This window comes from Neomonachus schauinslandi, chromosome 5 (genome assembly GCF_002201575.2).
Source record: "Neomonachus schauinslandi chromosome 5, ASM220157v2, whole genome shotgun sequence".
NCBI classification, from domain to species: Eukaryota; Metazoa; Chordata; class Mammalia; order Carnivora; family Phocidae; genus Neomonachus; species Neomonachus schauinslandi.
In genome coordinates this window covers 118,371,510-118,392,858 of record NC_058407.1, presented here as the reverse complement: position 1 = coordinate 118,392,858, position 21,349 = coordinate 118,371,510, and the positions used below count along the sequence as shown (strand labels likewise).

The window sequence follows — 21,349 nt, the reverse complement described above, 5'->3', positions numbered from 1 at the left end:
AAGCTTGCTTGCTTGGTTTTCTTTCCAAGACCATCATGGATAAACAAGGGTAATCAAAAAGGCACCTTTTTAAAAATATATCTATATTATAATTTTGGTATAAACTATATCCACTTTATATAGGGATGCGCTATTAAAGGATCACACCCATTTTCTTTATCTTTTCATTAAAAACATTTCACCAGAGGTGAATACACCTGAAAAAGAGATGCACCTCTTGAACTTCACTGTTCTAGTAAAGTCTGTTTCCCCACTTCCCAGACTGTTGTCAAGCTCAACCAGGAGAGGACAAGGGAGGAAAGACTGTGGTTAACCTGCCCAAACTGCATCTTCATCATCTTCAAGCAATGAACCTTAGTGACAAAGAAGGGCTGGTCTAATCTCAACCATGTTCATACAAGGTGCCCATAGAAATTGTGCTTGCAAATTCCCGTATGATCTCTGGAGGTGGGGAAGCCTAGGAAGAGGCAGGGATGGCATGGGGATCTGACAACCAGATAAATATTTCAAACTGGGCTACACTGCGGCTGTCTAAACAAGAACAAGAAGACATGAAGAACTCATTTTGCCACGTTAGAAATAGAAAGCTTTCCTTAGAGCACGAGAATCAGTAAAAATATTGACTACAAAAACTTACAACAAAAGTCACCTATTCCACTGCTCTGCTTCTCTCTCCAGAGATGATCCACATATAGTTTTGTTTTCGGAAACTTGTAAAAACGTATCAACCTGCTCCATGTGCTTTTACCAAGCCTGAGAACACATCACGTTCGGAGAATCAGGTGCATGCTCTCTGTGCTTGGACATTTCAGTCTTTAGCTTGATTTCTAAAAGACAGATTTTTTTATTTACACCCTTCTTTAGCCGTTAGTGTTATTTATGTCTGAGATGCATGTCGCCAAACTGAGGGGAGGGGGGGCATGTGCAAAGTGGAAAAAGCGTTCAAGAACGTAGTTTTGAAAAATGATGCTGTAAAAGTAGCACTTTGGTATTATACATATATGTTTCTGATATTTCTGCTGAGATGCTCAATATCCTGACAAGCTTTAGGAACAGTGGCAACACTACCCAGTTATGGCATCAGGAGCATGTGACATCATGTTCTCCCACAGTCTTTATTATAAAATAACTGCTCTCTGGTTAAATTCTGAGCAGACCTTAATTCCTAGAGGCTGGAAGCAGAAACATCTCACTATGCAAACATTATGCTAAGCTTAAAATTTTAGAATTATTCCCCTAGTAATTATTGACTTCTACATTCCATGAATCTGATTTTGAAATTAGTGGATGAGAAAGACAATGGAACAACCAGCTGCTACTTTATGGGACTTTTCCCCGATAAAGAGTGTCATTTCAAATCCGTTCCCTTTGAGCTTCCTATAAATGTGCTATTTCTCAAAAATTGTACCTGTCCTACATTTAGTCTGCAAATTTAATCAACAACTACTCTTTTTCATAATCACAAAAAAAGTGGTCTGGGTGAAAAATATTTACTTAATGACATAAAAAAATTGAGCAAGCTTATTGCCCCAGTTTTAACGCACAGAATTTTTTTTTTTTTTTTTTTGGCAAGAATGTCACAAGTTCAGCTTGTCTTTGTTGGTTTGTGTATAAGACATCAAAATGGATAGGGGGTTAATTTAAACATAACTGGCCATTTCAATACTAGAAAATCAGTCCAGCTGGGTATGTAGGAATCTGTAAAAAAAAAAAAAACAAAAAAAAAACTCTCTAGTTTTTCACCTGAATTTCTCTCATCTCTTTTTATGTGAGTGTCCTGTAGATGCAGCCTGAGCGTAATAAAGCTTGTTTGCTCTTTGAGCCAGATAAAATGAAACTCTAGATTTTCAAAAAGTAGGTGCTAACTTTTCAAAAGTGTAAATGGATTAGCATTTGTTTCTGGACTCCTAAACACTTCCGTAAAAGGTATTTTACAGGATATTTCATTAATTTCTTTGCCTATATTACATAAGGGAGATAACCCCAAGATCTATACATTTTATCACATTTTTGTAACTTTGCTTTTGCAGCTTCATCACAATTCCAGAGTCAGGCCCTACACAAATGCTACCCTGCTGAGGTCCAAATACATCAGGAAAACACAGAGTCGCTGATGGATGTTAATTTCTCCAGTGACCTTGACTATGAATACCGGCCAATCGTCTTGACCAGATAGGGCAACAATTTCTTTTAGTGAACAACCTGTTGGGCCTAGACCTAAAATCTCTGCTGGCATTTTCATCCTCCCACCCCGCCTCCCCCGACAATATGGTTTAGAAAGTAAAAACCAGAAGAAAGTAGAAAAGAAGTCTTTTCATTAACTGGTTTCAGTGGCTAGATTTCCAGTACCGGATGTGAATTGCATTTTCCAAAATTTAAAACAAAACAAAACAAAACAACGATTATCTCTATGCGGAGTGGGTGACATTTTGTTCACTGGTTGTCTCTCGCACACTTTGTAGTCACTGGCTCTTATTAAGTTTTCTTTACTTTTAAATCGACAGCGGCATTAAGTTAATGAAAGCTGCTCGGTAAACACCTAAATCACTTATTTGCTAGAGTAGACATCTATTTCCTAAAGGTGTAAATCCTTCACAACTAGAGTGCAAGGCAGCAGGAGAATCTCAAGCAACTTTTCCAAATATGTTTTTCTGATGAGCTGGCGACTAGAGGGAAGGGCCGTTAGGTTATCAGCCGCACATTTTGCTTTAATAATAGGCAGTGCAGCTTCCTATGTTACAGAAGCTTGAACCTATGTGACATGCAACAGGGTAAAAGCGCTTAGGGAAATAATAGAGATGACCTTAAACTTTGCCCTTTGCAGAGTAGCTGTGACGTTATTTGGTCCTGACATTCTATGGAGTCAAGCGTAGACTTGGGCCCACAGAATGTAAATGGAGAGTAGGACACGCCTTGGTACCAATGAGAAATAAAGAGACCCAAGTCAGCCTAGGGAACAAGGAAATGTCTTTGTTCGGGAGAAGTTTCTAGGTCCCGAAGGCCACCAGTCAATGTAATTTTAACCAAACTGTCATTCTGCCACTCCTGACATTTATTACATTAGGCAATTTTCACTTGAATTGGAAATTCCCTAATGACTCAAAAGCTAAATGGTCTTTAAATTATTGGCTGTGTTACTGAATTAAGAGAATTGGCTTCTGGTGATTCCAAAGTGACAGGTAAGAAGTTTCATAGACTTGTTACATTTAAGGGACAATCAACATCTCTATTAAAGTCTACAAAAATACATTTCCCAGAAGTGTTTGATAGCCAATCAAAAGAAACCATTAACCCAATTAGCAGCACCAGGCCTCCAGACCTATAGACTTTGTGCACAGGAATCACTGAAAATGTAGGTGTCCTGAGCCCAGAAGTCATTCCTTCTTCCTGGTACCTGTGTGTCTCATTGTCAAAGTAAAGACAGATTATTGTAAAATAACTGCCAAGGTGTCTTAAAAGTATCTTCTATCTTTTAAAAAGATTGGGTTTAGTATACATTAGAATAAAGCTCAAGGACAAGGAGAAATAATTAATTAACAAACTCAATGTAATTGGCTGGGAGCATCCCCGTTTTCCCAGTTCTCTGCACCGTGCCGTACATCCAGCCGTCATCGATGGGCTGCACGTTGACGATGTAGTCACCGTCCCTGAAGGAGACCTCATCTTCGTCCTGGGCACTGTAATCGTACATGGCTCGGTAGGTCCTCTGAGAAAGGAAAGGGGGGTGGGGTCACACGATGGATACAAAATAATACAGCCACAAATGCCAATCACGACAAACCAACTCACATATAAAAAGGAACCAGGAGGAATGTTCCCAAGTGTATTTATTTCTGGAGACTGGCAAACAGAGCCTAGCATCTATCCTGGTTGCGTCCATCTCAAGTTTACCAGGCTAGCAGAAAGGGTAATGTTTGGGGGGCACAGAATGGGGATCGAGGAAGCCTTTAGATACTATAACTGGCCCATGAAAAAGTAAGCTTTGAAGCAGTAAAACCAACTTCCCCCAGCTCCAGATAACTCCAGAGACCTTAGATTATGTAGATTTTCCCCTATTCTACATTCTTTAGAGAACAAAAACTGCCCTATGGACAGATGGAGCCAAGTCACTGCCATGGCCCCCCTGACAGAGGAAATGAATTTTTCTTAGGAACAAAGAATTTTTGTTTCCTCTTAAAAATATATTTAAAAAAGAAAAATACATAATATACTTATTTTGTAGGTTTTTGAATCAGTGATAGACATTTAGTATGTAAATGTCTGAATACTGAGGGACACATAACTGAATCCTTGTTATAATGAGGAAATTATTCACTTCCTAACTTCAAACTATGTTACAAAGCTGTGGTAATTAAAACACTCTGGTAGTGACATAAAAACATAGATCAATGAAACAGAACAGAGACCCCAGCAATAAACCCACGTATATATGGTCAATTTAGGATGAAGGAGCCAAGAACACACAGTGGGGAAAGGACAGTCTCTTCAATAAATGGTGCTGGGAAAACTGGACAGCCGCATGCAAAAGAGTGAAACTGGACCACTTTCTTATCCCATACACAAAAATTAACCCAAAATACATTAAAGACTTGAATGTTAGATCTAAAAAGATAAAACTCCTAGAAAAACACATAGGTAGTAAGCTCCCCAACATTGGTCTTGGAAATGATTATTTGGATTTGACACCAAAAGCAAAAATATACACGTGCGACCACATCGAATTGAAAAGCTTCTGTGCAGCAAAGACAACCATCAACGAAATGAACCTACCAACTGGGAGAAGATATTTGCACATCACATGTCTGACAAGGGGTTCATAGCCAGAATATAAGTTGAGTTTTACCATATTTGTTTTAATTAAAGACCAAGAATTCAGTTAATATTAACATCAGTCTCAAAATTAAGAGACCAGGCTAAGGAAACTGGCAGATGCAAAAAGAATTTTAGAGCAGTTAAAAAGAACTTCCAACTGCTTAGAAGGACCACCTCTTTCTCAGGGCTCAGGCTAAGGCTTCTGTGTCAGACAGAAGCTTGGAGAAATAATTTCACTTGAGACGCCCAACCAACCTCGAGCACTGCTTCCAAACTTCACATTTAATGAATGAATCTGTAAGCACTTCAAGATTTCTAATAGGAGGATTCAAAGACTTACATTGGCCATGTCATTCGGAGGTTAGTGGCCATTTTGATTACTGTCAAAATTAACTGGTTAATGTGACCAGATATTTGTACTTTTTAGACCTGAATGAAGATCACAGTTGGCTAAGACCGATCATGAAGTAACAACTAGGATATTGTTCTGAGACAGTCGTTTTGTACGTTTTACTCTTTATATGTTTTCACAGCATGCCTTCCTTTCTCAGTGGTTTACCTCTATAAGTCTTCTGCTTTCTTCGAAAGGGTACAAAGAATAAAATGTTGTCATTTATCCTTTCTGTGAAAATGGACACTATTCAATGCAACTCTATTCCACTTTTATTTCTATTTTGGAGATAAAACGGAAAGACCAGGGAAGAGGAAACATTTCAAACTGATACTTACTAGATTTGGTGAGTGCTGCATTGACCTCATGGATGAGAGGCTGGTCTGGTGCATGTACCCATAGCCTTGGGAATGGCTTTGCTGGTAGGCTCCAGGAAGAACGGGCGCTATACATGAACATACACATACAAAGAGTCCTCAAAGCGAGCCTCAAAATACCCCTCCCGAGCACCCAAGGGACTTCATGCTCTGTTACACTCTTCTGAAACCAAATGCCATGTTCAGTGCCATGTAAAATCTGGGTAGTGGTGTTATAAGTGATCTAGATTAGTATAAATTTCAGCAATTAAGGACATATATAGGGAATCAGTTTAACATGCAGTTAAAATATATTAGAAATACTTGTATTACTCTACTGCAGAGGCTCTGTTCAAACAACACAAGTACAAAACAAAAATTTCCCATCGCCTTTTAACAAAATCACGTTTTTACTCAGCTATGTAATCCCCTTAGACATTTTCCAAAATAAAAATAAGAATTTTTTTAAAAATTGAAGTGGATCATCAAACCAATGACAGAGTATAAATGTTTTCACAGAATACTCATATAACAGATGCTCTCAATATTTCAAGACATATAGCTAAATATTACCTTTACAAAAATGGTAAATATAGCATATGGTTAGCAACATATGTTTGTTTAGCAGTTAATAATGAGTCTATACCCCAAAAGAAAACTTTATTTAAAATATATAAATTCTCCATTTTATCTTGGCTGTAAGTCAAAACTAAATAAGTCATCTGAATATGTTACAAAAGCCTAACAAACCAAACCATGTAAAGAATTTCATAAACATCTTTCTACATCAAAAAAAAAAAGAAAAAGAAAATAGTATCGAAATAGCATTCACTCATTTTGTGCTGTTCTCACCACTAATTCTGACAATCAAAAGACATAGTTCCTGTTTTGAAGAACACTAAATTCTAGAGAAACCAACACAGAAACTAGGTAAAAACCCCACAAAATCAGTAGAGAAACCAACACAGAAACTAGGTAAAAACCCCACAAAAACACAAAATCTGTGTTTCTCTCTAAGTATATATAAGTACTTATAACCAGAAGCAAGGAGCTGGCTACGAATGAGAGGATTTTAGTAGCACACCCTCCACTGGGTTTTGAACAATCATATGATACATTAGTAAAACTTGTATGATATAATTACTATAAAAATCCACAATAGGTTGCCAGCATTGTTCAATCAGGTTGAGTCTGTAATTAATCTAGGTTGATTTATTTAGGACAGTTTTTATAATAAAAGAAACGGATATAATTCTTGGGTAATATGAATAATTACTATTTTATAAGTGGTATGTTCATTCTGATGATACATGAGAACATCAAATTTAAAGAAGTCTAATCATCAGAAAATTACAAATCATAAATGTGTTCTCCAGATGATAATGACATTAGGTTGAATGGGAATTTTTTTTAAGTTCTTGAATTAATTCATATTGCAATGTTGTTAGAAATCGTGTTTATTTAATGTCTAGGTGCGGCATCAAAGAGAAACCACCGAGTTCTTAACTTGGACTGTGGTACATTCTAAAGTTATTAAAGCGTTAAATATCAAATACTTCAGAAAATAGCACTGTTTAACATTATCAACTCAATTTAAATACTTAATGTCAAGAGATGTCAAGAATATTGTCAAAATTCACTCATGAAGAAAAAATAATGAAATCGCTAAAAATATCTAAGCCCACTTAATTAGCTGAGGAACAGAGCCATTGCTGTGTATTGGAAGCATGGACCATTCATTTCTTCCCTCCCTCAACTCTCAGCAAATATTGACTGAGTGAGTTAATGTGTGCACAGGGCTTACTACATCACCTGTCACTTAGTAAGCCTCCATAAATCTTAACAACTATCACTGTCCACTATGTTCAAGGCATGCCAGGCATCAAAGGAGAGGGGTGACAAAAACGATTGCCCTCCTCGAGCAATAATGGCCTGGACATCTGTTCTTTCCCCAACTGAAGAAATGGCTCTGAATACTCAGGGCATTTCCAGTTAAATATGTAAGTCAAGGACTCCAATTACACACCCAGAATGGCAGTCCTGAACTGGTTTTTAGCCACATAAACAAGCCATTGCTTCATTAATTATTATTTTAATCTATTTATAAATTCTAAAGATTAATTAAAAAACCCCATAAACCTACCTAAAATTAAAAAAAAAATAAACTTTTAATCCTTTGTTACACTATCAAACTGTGACTTTCACATTTTGATGCAGAGAGTTAAGCATGGTCATCTTAAAATATTTGGGGGGAAAACTATCAGGAAAAGACAATGATGAAAAATATTTTTAAACATGCTATCTCATGTGCCGTGATGTGTCTGTGTGTACATAGTTTGTACGTCATCATCCTAATACTGACAATTCGAGAATGTTGTTGAACAGTGTTCTTTAATTTTGGCTGTTAGAAACCAAGTATATCCACACCTGTTCAACTGCTCAAATCTGACCTTCAAAGAGAACCTATAGATACTGTCAAATACAGCAGGAAAAGAAAATGATGTATTTGTCCTAAATCTGTGTAGGTTGGAGAGAGCAGGGAAGAGTTTAGAAGGCGGAACCTTGGGGTAAATATAATCTATCTCGTTCTTACAGTTTCTATTCATGCCTTTATTTCCATCTCTCTCTCCAGCTGCATTACTTAATGCACGTTCCTTCAGGGCTATCAAACTTTGTTATCTACTTTATACCTGATACAATAAAAGAGTTTTTAGGAAGCTCCTATTAGAGCTATGAAAAACATAACTAAGAGCCCAGAGGAATCAACTTACTAAAAGCAAATGCCAATTTAAAAGGAGGCAGACATCGCTTTTTTTATTGTTTTGCTACATGATTTCTTTTTTATGAAGCATAGGCAAAATAAGCAATAGGAAATTTAGAACAATGGCTTCAGAAATTGGGTCTATTAAGAATTTGGGTGAGGGGCGCCTGGGTGGCTCAGTTGGTTAAGCGACTGCCTTCGGCTCAGGTCATGATCCTGGAGTCCCTGGATCGAGTCCCGCATCGGGCTCCCTGCTCGGCGGGTAGTCTGCTTCTCCCTCTGACCTTCCCCCCTCTCATGTTCTCTCTCTCATTCTCTCTCTCAAATAAATAAATAAAATCTTTAAAAATAAATAAATAAATAAAAAGAATTTGGGTGAAAGACAGCTATTCCATGTGAGTATGCCATTTCTTCCATGAAAATATGGAACTCAAAAGGTTTTGCAAAAGCAAGATGTTAAGCTAATTTTGCAACAAACAAAGACTTCTTATCAGAGAAAAATACATTGTGCCCTCTTCCTTAAAACAGTGGTCAGATTCCACCAGCACTGACACAGATGGATGATGGTTCCATGATGGTCTTCCCACACAAGAGTCCTGAGGTTGAGAGTTTTTATTGCAGTAGCATAAAAGCCATAAAACAATAACTTTAGGGGCATCTGGGTGGCTCAGTCAGTTAAGTGTCTGACTCTCGGTTTCAGCTAAGGTCATGATCTCATAATGGTCATGAGATAGGGTCCCACACTGGGCTCCATGCTGAGTGTGGAGCCTATTTGAGATTCTCTCTCTCTCCTATCCCTTTGCCCTCCCCACTCCCTGCTCGTGTGTGCTTTCTCACTCTCTCTCCAAAAAAAAAACAATAGCTTTCATTATTCTAAGGCAACAACAAAACACACAAGTGTGACTCAATTTTCATTTCACATTGGTAAGATTTATTGACTGGAGATCTGGAAGCTCACTAAAGCTCTAAGGATTTCAGCTCTATTTGGAATGTCCCATAGTATTTATGAAACCAAAATCTCTTTTAGCGAACAACAAAGTTCTTCCACTAACAGACAATACTAATATTTTCTATTTAATGCTTCTCCTTACAATGAAAGGAGATAAAACCAAGATAGAGAAGTAAATAGACACGAAGATCATAAAACAGAAGGTGAAAATGGAAGAAAAAACATTTTTTTGGAGGCTTCATAAATCTGAAACTGGAAAAGTAAGGAAATATGTGTAAACATGCACAGTAGAGTAAATGAACCAAAGATATGCACCCACAATCATAAAAAGAGAAAAATCCTCAAAAAGAAGCCAGCCCACTGTGGGGGATGACCATGGAGTAGGTAAAAGAAGAGGAGGATTATAGAAGTGTCATTCGCGTGCACAGTGCATCCCATGTTGCCATGTAGTTGTCAGAAAAACTCTCTAAAATAGGTATCATTCCCACTTTAGAGAATAAAATACAGAGGCTGGGAGATTAAGCGGGAAGGCAGCAGAGCAATGGTCTCTGCATATGAACACCAGGATAAAGGTCTGATGTCCTCAAAGATGAGGTAGAGGTTTTGAAAGCCTCACGATGACAACAGCTATGACATAGTATGATGTCTACTATGTCTACAACATCTACTATGACATAGTAGATGGCCAAACTCCAAATGCAAAAATAGAAATAAAAGTAATGCCTTATTGATTCCTCAGCCCATTAGGGTTGGTATAAAAAATACCATAGACTGGCAGCTTAAGCAACAAATTACTTCTTGCTGTTCTAGAGACTAAGAAGTCCAAGATCAAGACGCTGGCAGATTCAGTGTCTGACGAGGATCCATTTCCTGGTTCATAGATACACTGATTCCTTTTCCCGAGTCCTTAAATGGCAGATGGGGATGAGGGAGCTCTCTGGGGCCTCTTTTATAAGGGCACTAAATCCACCCTCTTGACCCAGTCACCTCCCAAAGGCCACACCTCCTAATACCATCACCCTGGGGTTAGGAATTTGACATGTGAATTTGGGAGGGACACAAGCATTCAGTCTGTAACAATTAGTTAACATAGATGTAACACAAATAGAGAAAATAATCTTGGGGTTTTTCTCACAGGCTTACTTTTTTTTTTTAATCAGAATAAGGAAAAATTACCCCTCAGAAGCTTTCCAATAAAGAATATAGGATGCAATACATTACTGTCATATTTTCTTAAGAGTTGACTACAGTTTTATCAATTAATGTGGGTCTAAGAACTTAATGAGTTGTGGGGGGTTTTTTTCTTCTTTTTTTTTTTAAGGACAAAGAATCTGGATTTGGACAGTCAGAAGGGAATTGCTAAAATGAATGAAGACATGACTATAAATGAGAAAGTATGAAGATACTGCTGGTTGTGAAGTAAATATTAAATAATGAGCTAAACCCTTATTAGATCTCATCTAGGCTATGAGCAAAGTGGTTGAGCTAATCGGTCATCAAATAGGCCCATGATGTGGGCCTTTTTGTTCAAATAACTTTTTCGGGTGCCATCAAGGGTTCCAAATCAGAGCCTCAAGCCCTCATGGCACCTGCTTCTCTCCACAAGCCCCAAGTGAGTGCTAAATCCACATTTATGCCAAATACAGCAACAAGATGATTTTTTTTAATCTGATAGAATTCTGAGCACTATAGAGAGTTCTCCTTGACTGCAGAAGACAGAAACAAGCCAGATTGCCTCCAGGTTTTAGTTTGTTGGTTTTTAATTATAAGCTGTGAAGAGACAAGTGCTTAAAAAACCAGCTTGCTGCATAATAAACTATGAATAAACAGACTTTAACATAAAAATGAGATAATCTACAATTGAGTTGAAACCACCAAGTTTTAAAGACATGCATAATCATCACTGCCATACAAAACAAGTGCTCAAACTTTGGAAATCATATGTAAAAATAAAAGCAATCATTACTATTTCATATGTTGAATTTCCAGCAGGTTCCCCAGACCAATTAAATCAGACTTTCTGGGGTGGGAATGGAAGGGACTGAACACTGGTGTCTTATTTTTGAAGGCTTCCAAGCAATTGAAATGGGCAGCCAGGGTGAAGAACCACTGAGCTATTGTGAGCTTCCTTCTCCCCAGCCCAACACAAATTTAGAGGCTCATGTGACCCTATACATGCTATTCCCCAATTCCTGCTCTCCCCCTGAAAAGGACTGAATATTTGTGTTCCCCACCCCCAAAACTCATACGCTGAAATCCAAACCCCTAAGATGATGGTATGGGGAGGTGTGGCCTTTGGGAGGTGATTAGGTCATGAGAATGGAGCGTTATGAATGGGATTAGTGCCCTCATGAGAGGCCAGAGAGCTAGCTAGCTCTCTTTCCATCAGGTGGGGACACACGGAGAAGACAGCAGTCTGCAACCTGGGAAGAGGACCCTCACCAGACTCAACCATGCCGGCAGCCTGATCTCAGACTTCCAGCCTCCAATACAGCGAGAAATCAATTTCTGTTGTTTGTCAGCTATCCCGTCTATGGTGGTCTGTTGTAGCTGTGGGAAGGGGCTAAAACACGTATCTCCGGGGCGCCTGGGTGGCTCAGTCATTAAGTGTCTGCCTTCGGCTCAGGTCATGGTCCCAGGGTCCTGGGATCAAGCCTCCGCGTCAGGCTCCCTGCTTGGCGGGAAGCCTGCTTCTCCCTCTCCCACTCCCCCTGCTTGTGTTCCCTCTCTCGCTATGTATCTCTCTGTCAAATAAATAAACAAAATCTTAAAAAAAAAAAAAAATTTAAAACACGTATCTCCCCCCCTGACTTGTTTGTATTTGTGGAGGCAAATGTTTAACCCTGGACCAGAGAAGCAAGCAGGGATCCTGGGAAGAAATCTCAGTAAGAGGAAGCTCACTGGAGAATAACCCAGCCACTAATATGCAGCACTCAGGGGACAAGCTAAGGCAAGCACCACGGGACACCACCCAGGGAGGGCTGACCAGTGGAAGCTGACCCCACTTCCCAGGGGCTGACCAGAACAGGACCTGGTTACCATCTCAGAGGGAAAGGGGGGCTGCGGAGTTTGGAATCGTGTAGCCAAAAAAAATGTCTTTACAGATGCAAAAATTATCCCTCAAGCCAATGATAAGTTCCTAACAATTTTCTCCATCTAGACCCCAATACCATCTTGGTTTTAATTTTCTGTTCTTAGATAAATGCTATTACTAGAGGGTATTGCAAACCTCCTTTGAGAAAATTCAAAACATGTGAAAATATTTCATCACCTAGGTATGTGTCCCTGTGAAACTTAGCAGGAGAGATATGTATCACAGGACTTCTGCTTTCCAAGGAATATCAAATATGAATATAATAAAATTTGAGTAAATGAAATCTTACAAGTAGGTGGATGACTTTGGTTTGCTCAGGAATCGCCCAGTTGCAGCAGAGAAAATTCTGTTCCCCGGGAACCCCCTTGGTCTCAAGCCAATCAGCACGGCTGGTCGCCCTACTTACAACATGCCAGGCCCTGTGTGTAGCGTGTCACGTGCATTAGGTGGAGAAATTGTCACCACTTTACTGATGGCAAAGTGCCCATTTTACAGATGGAGAATCTGCAGGCTACAGGGATTCAGTAACAGTTGACCACTCACTCCAGCGGCAGGGAAGATGGGAGTGAGGGGAAGGGAAAGCCGAGAGAAAAGAGGTTTAATGCGTGGAGAGGTGTGTGGGGCAGCTTCATTCTGCTCACAGAGGTGACTCTCCTTCGCACTGACTTTTCTGTGGTATACCTGGGGGTATAAACGCCACAGGAAGTTGAGGTGAATGTGGTTGATGAGGTGTGCTAGAACATCTCTGGAAAAAATTATAGTGAGAATAATGCATTCACTTTTGGAAAAGTTTGCTCAAATCATAGAGAATAGCATTGTTTCTGAAGCAATGGCTTTCAGATTTCTTTTAAGGGTCATTTTCGCATCTGGTAAGTTTCTGGAGTGCATGTGTGTGTGTGTGTGTGTGATCTTTGTTTCTTCTTCCCTTTCCCAGTAGTATCCTATATTATCCTGGCCAATCATCATTCAGTCACCTTATCCTGTATGAACAGTTTTCAAGTGTGTGTTCAAGCCACGTCTCCTAATATGACTTCAACCACTCTCCCACTGAGCAAGGAAGACCCCCATCATGATGCCACCTGACAATTTTCAAAATCCTTCTGTAGGACACTGCGTGCAAAATGTTACTTCCCCAAATCAGCATCAGAAGAGTGACAAGCTCTATAGACGTGCTAAGAATTTAGTTGCAAACATAATTAAGTCCAGAAGATTGTTTAACTATTTCTTCTCTAAATTTAAATAATAGATTTATAATGTTGCTTTAGTCAAATATAAATTGGATATTTAAAGATTCCTAATTACCTATTAACGAGATTATGTACTTTTTAAAATTATGCATATATGAATTACATCTGACCATTTCATTTATATATTTGGCTTAGTTGCCCCAAGTAAGAATTTCTAAAGTATTGTTTTGGGGCTCTGCTGTTCCTAAATATCAAAAAAAGAAACACAAAATTAGTTATTTTTTAAATGATCAGCCAGTTAAACTTAGCCTCACAAGCCCAGAAAAGCAGTACATTTTGATTTCAAACCTAACTGGTTTTTCTCTAGAAAAAATAAGTCTGTGAATGTTCTCTGGAAGAACTGAACCAAGACATACTGTAGTTTGAACAGAACTAGAGAGATTTAAAGTTAAGAATATCTGCTATTTTGCTTCAGAATAATCTAGCCAATTTACTCTTACATTAGATTTAAATATCAACTTGTATATTTTTCTCTCAGATTTGTTTCTCATTTTTAGCTATATAATTCAGGATAAACTCCCCAACTTATAACTGTAACACAAACCAGAGATATAAGCAGGATTGTCACTGAGGGAAAAGGAGATAATTTCTGCCCCAAATTACAGAGTCTTGAATAATGTTCTCATGGCACAAAATCAATGAGGTATGTATCTGTGTCTACACGTGCACATGCATGCTATCTCCCAAAATGAAAATAAAGGAATGCATAGTATGGAGATATATATATTTGTAGTTTTCTGACAAGAAAGACATAATTTGGGGCAGTTCGTTGGTAAGATGAAGGCAATAAAGAACCTAAGGATAGCAGGGACACGGGGATAAATGTTTCCATTTAGGTAAATCATAGCACTGAATCCAGCTTTCAGACACAAATTATGCCATGACTGAAAAGTCAACTCATAGCAAATCCCAATTTTCCTCAGTGAACACCACCACCAATACTGTGCAAGTCAATCTCATGTAGAAAAATTCATTATTCAAGTACAATGAAAGAAAGTCTCATTATGCCATTGTAGAGGATATTTTGTGAATACTTATCGGATAAATATATGTAGCATTGTTTTTTGTAACATATTTTTAAAGACTTAAAAACAGAATATGCATTTGGTTTATTCTTGCACTAATCAATTCAAATACTGACTCTTAGGAAATATGACCAATCCACAAGTAGTTCCCAAATACAGTTTTACATGAGATGTCTTTAGTGACAAACCACACTAAATATCATATGTACACACATCTCAATAATGATAACACTTCTGAATGAGCAAGTATACTTTTTTCAACCAATAGACATATATGAAACGGAACCAATGTGTCCCTGACATGATTTGAAGATAGGGAAATGTAGGAAAATGAATATAAAGGATTGTCTGGGTCTTCTAGAGCCCAAGCTTCAGCTTAAGGGAAGTGGCTGGGGCTGAAGAAAGAGGCAGGTGTAAGAGTCACAGTCGGGTAGGGAGCTGAGCAGCCGGTCATTGGAATCAAAGGCACATAGTGTTAAAGACAGGTAGACAGGACCCAGGTAAGATTCCGACAGGCCAGTAAATAAATTCAGTACACACGGGTCGGATACATGGTGGAAGATAAAGATCAAAAACCAGAATGTCTGAAAAATGTGGCATGGGCGGACCAGGAATATTTTTGGAACAGGATTAGGCACTAAAGAGTAGGGAATCTGGCCACAACGGGAGAACCACACAACAATGAGCTGGGGCAACAGAGATAATGACCAAACAAAACGCAGAAACTCAATACAACCCCCAGCTGCAGCAGCCTGGGGAAATTTTAAGTAGTTCCTGTAAAAGTCAGGATCCAATCCCCATGACCTCCTAGCCTGGGGCTTGGGGCAGAGGGGTGTGGGGCACCTGGATGAAACAGGAAGTGGGGGAGAGCAAGGAAATTCATGACTACAAAGGTAACACTATGACTGTTTTATATCTAAGACAGAGAGGTAAATACACATGTATACTCAGTCTATTACCCAATTTGGACATCAAATTTGAACCATATGAACCAAAAATGACTATTTCCATTTTCATTACTAATGTTCAACAAAGCTACTCTCTCCCTCTCCATGTGCGTCACTTTACCATTTACAAAACTCTTCTAAAGTTTTCCCCTTGGACGCATATGCTATGGCCACATCTATCTCTTTCCCGATGATCAAACCTTCTCTTTTCCCCAATCAGCTCGGCTTCGCAGGAAATATATTTTTAATGTTTTATTGTTTGCTACTTTAAGTGTCAGATGTTTCTCCTTCATACACATATGGAACCCTTTGATTTAATTTTGGCAAATCAATGAAAGACACATGTGCATCTTGGAACAAGTGCTATTCATTAGTATTTGATCCTTTTCCCAATTTCACACTCAGAAAAGGAAACTTACGACGTTTCTTTCTTTTTGGGGGGGGGAATTCTTAATCTCAGGAGACATTATGACGTTTCTTTCATTCCCAGTCTAATGATACCAGGAATATGAGTTTCTCTAAGGACTTCAAATTCAATCAGAATCCTGAACCTTTTTCTTGGGGGTGCAACTGAACTAACTAAAAGTTTCTAACAGTGTGCAGGGTGTGCTTTCCCATAGGCTTTTTAGCTAGATGGCTAAATATGATCATGTAATCACCAACAACAGGATCTTACATTATAAAGGACTCGTTTATTTTCCTATAGGCTAATTTCACACAAAAATTTATCTCAGCAATTTATCACAGAAGTATCTCAGTCATCAATTCTTTAAATCTTCCTACCTTCAATGTAGTCACTTAAAACGTCATTTTTTGATGGATATTGCTCACTTCTCAAATTCATATTGGAAACGACGCTCAAAAACAGTAGGGAAATAGTACAACTGAAAGTTTCTTGTTAAAGGTATTTTCTTTGCAGAAGTCAGGCTAGGAAGGAGCTGGAGTTTTTCAGAGGGTTGGGGTTGCCAATCAATAACCAGAAAACTGAAGTATTGGTTCCAAGAGAAATACTGGTACATTTAGATTAAATGAAGGCAAAAGAATTCAAAATCCGGAGTGCATTTCCTAGTTGGTTGTTCCAGTTATCTAATTTTAAAGTCACGCTCACCATTAAAAACCAGTAACACTGAATTTGGGGCAGAATGCCATCTGTAAATCATAAAACATAAATCCTCAATGGGCAGGGAGAATCAACAGAAAAATTAATGCAGACACTGAGCAACAGATTGTGACTTTATGAACACTTCATATTAAAGGAGATTTTGAAACACTGCTCGTTCGATGCCTGTCCATCACTTTCAAAACAAAGAGTTTATTATTGCGCCTGCATTTGATATTTCTGTTCTCAATATAATGGCAAATTGAAATTTTAATGATGGCTATTATCCTTAGGAATTAAGGGAGCATTCTGTGGTATTCACTGTGTCTAGGGAAGAGATGACTTCTCCTTGCATTTTGTCTCCTTCCATTCACCATTTCTTCATGGAGCATTCCTGGTCCTGCGCTAGGTACTGGAAGGAGAGCTAACTGGCACGTTCATTCTCTGCCACCGTGGAGTTCATGACCAAACAATAAACTAGAGTACGCTGAGACAGAAGCCATACAAGGTACGGATTTCAGAATTCTGATGGGCACTTTCACTTTATTAAGTTCCTACTAAGGACAGTTGTCACAAGTGAAATAAAACCCTGAAATGAGAAGTATTTGTATGAGAACCGAAGTGTTAATGTAGGAATACTTTACTGATTTCTTGGTTATGAAAGGTCACTGGCTGACTCAGGCTTTGTAATAAACAGAGGTTACAATGTTATATTTCAGTGATACATCTTACATTTCTACTTTTTTAAGAAACTATAATAAGGGTTATTTTTACACTGTTACCCTCAACCAAATTAGCTCTAATTAGACTTAATAAAGACTAATACCAAGTTTTAGTGATTTAGCACATGTAGCAAAGCTGTTCCTTTGTATTTCAGGTCAGACTTTAATTTGAATATATGTATGTATCAACAATATTTATTAAGTGTTTCGCAGGTACTGTTCTAGATACTAGTTATAGAATTCAGGACAAAGCAGGCAGAAAGAGTCTGTTCTAATAGAGTTTATTATATTCTGGGGGAGCCATAATTAATTAATACATAATGAAATATCAGGTAGTAAAAAGAGTAATAGATGTATACCCAAAAGTGGAAATGCTAGATAGTTCTATTTTTAATTTTTTGAGGAACCTCCATACTGTTTTCCATGGTGGCTGCACCATTCTACATTCCCACCAACAGTGTATAAGAGTTCCAATTTCTCCACATCCTTGCCAACATTTATCTTTTTTTGCTTTTTTGAGTTTTTTAGGATAACAGCCCATCTAACAGATAAGAGGTCATATGTCACTGTGATTTTGATCTGCATTCCCCTGATCTGATAGAGATATCTGTGTCTCCTGGTTCACTGCAGAACTCTTCACAATAACCAAAATATGACTACAACCCAAATGGCCATTGACGGATGAATGGATAAAGAAAATGATATATACATACAATGGAATATCATTCAGCCTTAAAAAAGAAAGAAATCCTACCATTTGTGACAACATGGATCAACCTAGAGGACATTATACTAAGTGAAATAAGCCAACGATAGAAGGACAAATATTGTGTGATTCTACTAATAGGAGGTGTCTAAAATAGTCAAACTCACAGAGCAGAGAACAGAATGGCAGTTGTCAAGGGCAGAGGGAGGGGAAAATGGGAAATTGTTGCTCAATGGGTATAAAGGTTCAATTATGAAGATGAATGAGTTCTAGAGATCTGCTGTACAACACAATACCTGTGGTTAACAATACACTGCTGAGTATTGTAGATGTTAAGAGGATAGCTCTCATGTTAAGTGTTCTTATCACTCACACACACACACACACACACACAAACCAAACACACACACACACACAAACCAAACACACACACACACACACAAAAGGAAAGTTTTAGAGGTGATGGATATGTTTAGTACCTTGCTTGTGGTGATGGTATCATGGGTATATGCGTATGTCCAAACTCATCAAAATTTAGACATTAACTGTGTACAAATGTTGTCTATCAACTATGCTTCAGTAAACCTTAAAAGAAGAGTTATAGATAAAAATAAAGCAGGGTAAGGGGATAGGGAGTTATGGGTGTATGTGGGTTGAGAGCTTTCTAGGTAGAGAGGTCAAGGAAAGCACTTCTAATTAGTTGAGATTTAATCAGAGACCTGAAGAAAGGGAGGCAAGCCACAAAGCACCTGCGACTGTTGCAGGCCAAGAACCCATGGTGAGAGAAGGCCTACCATGCTGAGACAGCCAGGAGGTCTGGGTGAAGACAGTCTGGGAGAAGATGAAACTGGAGATATGACCAAGTGCCAGACATGTAACACCTTGTAGCCTGTGGATCTTGGTTCTTAGCTGAAGCGTGAGTGGAACCATTAGAGAATTTTGAGCAAGGGCATCATGAGATCTGATGCAAGTTTTTAAAGGATCACTGGCAGCTGGGCAAAGGCCAGATCAAAGAGGGCAAGGATGATAGGACAAAGACCAGGAGCCTACTTCTGACCTCTCAAAGAGATGGGATGGGATGGGATTTGCTCAGGGACCACTGGACCTGGTGAGGAGTGGCTGGATTGGGGACATCTCTGTCGTGAGCAGGACCAACGGGCTTACAGATGGCTTGAATATGAAACGTGAGAGGAAGTAAGGCAACAAGGATGTCACCAGTTTTGTTGGCATATGGTTCTGAATGATTATGTCATCAGCTGCGATGGTGAACAAAGACAAGAACAGATATTTGTTTGTTGGTTCATTTGGGAAGACAGGAAATAACACACTGGTTCCAGACATAAGATTTGAGATGCCTATCCAACATCCAGCAGGATGGAGTCTGGAGTCTGAAAGTCGTGAGAGTAGGAAGGTGCTATGATTTTGGTGTTTCTGCTCTTCTGCATCAGTGATGAATGTCAACCATAAGAGACGTTGTGACACTTGAAATAAAAACCCACAATGCTGTCTCTGCACCATGAGCCCCTCTACAAGACTGCTCAGAAGGCCTTCTGGTCACATGACGCCCAAGGAGTCCATTCTCTTGGCAGAATCTAAATCATCCAATGCACACTAGATCCTTAGACAAGCTCCCAGAGTGGGTTAAACTTCCAAGTCAGAGACCCAATTACCTACCAGTCTCAGGAACTGGTCCTCTACATAGCCTCTATATTTTCTGTAGGACAGAGCCCAAGCAGAGTGCCCAGAAAAGACACTCGGTTGCACACTGTTTCTGCAGAGACTGTGGCTTGACACTCCCCACACTCTGGTCTGGTCTTCAGCCCCTTTCCTGGACATACAGCCCCTGGGCTTAAGATGTCCCAGAGTACGCCAAGTTTCCAATGTGCTGTGTTCTGTCGTATGCTGCTTTTCTGCCGAAAACACTCCTTTCGCATTTCCCCACCTGGCTAACTCTAACTCCAGGTGTCACTCCATCACAATGCCTTCCTGAGCGCAATGGGTTAATGCATCTCGCTCTCTCACCAGAATGTGAGTTCAAGGACAATAACTATATCTTTATTTTCTCTGTTTCTAGAGTCTCGCACATAGGGGGAGATAAATGTTTGGTGAATAAACAGATGGAGGTGTGGGTGCCTTTAAAACACCCATAGGTTTTGGGCACTTGGCTCCCTAATTGGTGCATCACCCTCTTGGTCCACAGTCTACTGAGAGTTCCAGGATGTACTGAAGCATCTCTTGCAACCTAACCTCTTCTGAAGACACAGTGCACCGACTGGAATGTTATAGGCACAGCCCAGCTGACACAGTCACTGAATTCAGAAGCACATTGTCCATCGGTGAAGGCAGGACTAAGTCATCCCAATCAGATTCCTTCACAACAAAATGGAAAAGTTCACAAGGTTGGAAAACTGCAAATGTCTATTTTAAAAAGTGCATCTGCTTTTCCTCCCCCATTCCCTCCCATACCCTCGTAGGCTCCAGAGGGAATCAGAAAACACAAAATACCTGAAGCCAAATGGAACACCAGTTCAAACCAAGAAGGGTAAACACTGGGCAAGATTGCAAACACATACAAACACTAGCAACACAGACCACTGTGAGTTTGGGGCAACTGAAGAAATACAAAGTAGTACCAGAAGGCAAATAGATGTTGCAGGCAAATGAACTGAAGACAAACACAAAGATCAAAGAAAACCTTTCAGTGAAATAAGCAAGAACCATCAGGAGTATTGCCAGTCACGGAACTGTGTGTCAAATGAAAATAAGTTAACCTAATCTGATACCAAAAGGCAATAAAGATGATTTCAAATAATACTATTCAAGAATCAAAACAAAATTAGATCAAGTTTAAATAAAAGCCTCTTTTATTGAATCAAAGTAACACAGTAGAGATGTAAAATGAAAATCCTTTGGTAACTTAATACCTTGGAAAGCAGACTGAAAAGTAAGAAAGCCCAAAATAATCACATAAGAAAATGAAAATATTCAGCAATCAAAGCAAGAGGGGGAAAATATCACGAGAAACACGTAACGAAAACAATGATACAGACTTAAAGGAGAAGGCCCCTATGCTAATGCTCATGAAAACCAAATGTGAACGATGAAAACATGGTACTTTTGCCTCAAGAAAAGGAGCCAATCGTTTAACCCTTTGTCCCAACAATTTCTTCTGATTCATAGGAAGGACCCTAAAACTATAACTCTCCCAACTGCCCGGTCACTTAATTCACAAAATACAAT

At 39.0% G+C, this 21,349-nt stretch overlaps 1 protein-coding gene across 3 annotated transcripts in view; it reads right to left on the bottom strand.

The window, feature by feature from the left end:
• Window positions 1-3,251: 3,251 nt before the first annotated feature.
• Window positions 3,252-21,349, bottom strand: part of NEBL (nebulette) — a 342,628-nt gene continuing 324,530 nt past the window's right edge. For all 3 annotated transcript variants that reach the window (XM_044915537.1, XM_044915536.1, XM_044915535.1), the window contains 2 exons: window positions 5,542-5,648; window positions 3,252-3,706 (listed from right to left, as the gene is read on the bottom strand). In XM_044915537.1, coding sequence (XP_044771472.1) covers window positions 3,530-3,706; window positions 5,542-5,648 — 284 coding nt within the window. In that variant the 3' untranslated portion in view covers window positions 3,252-3,529. The remainder of the gene's footprint in view (window positions 3,707-5,541; window positions 5,649-21,349) is intronic.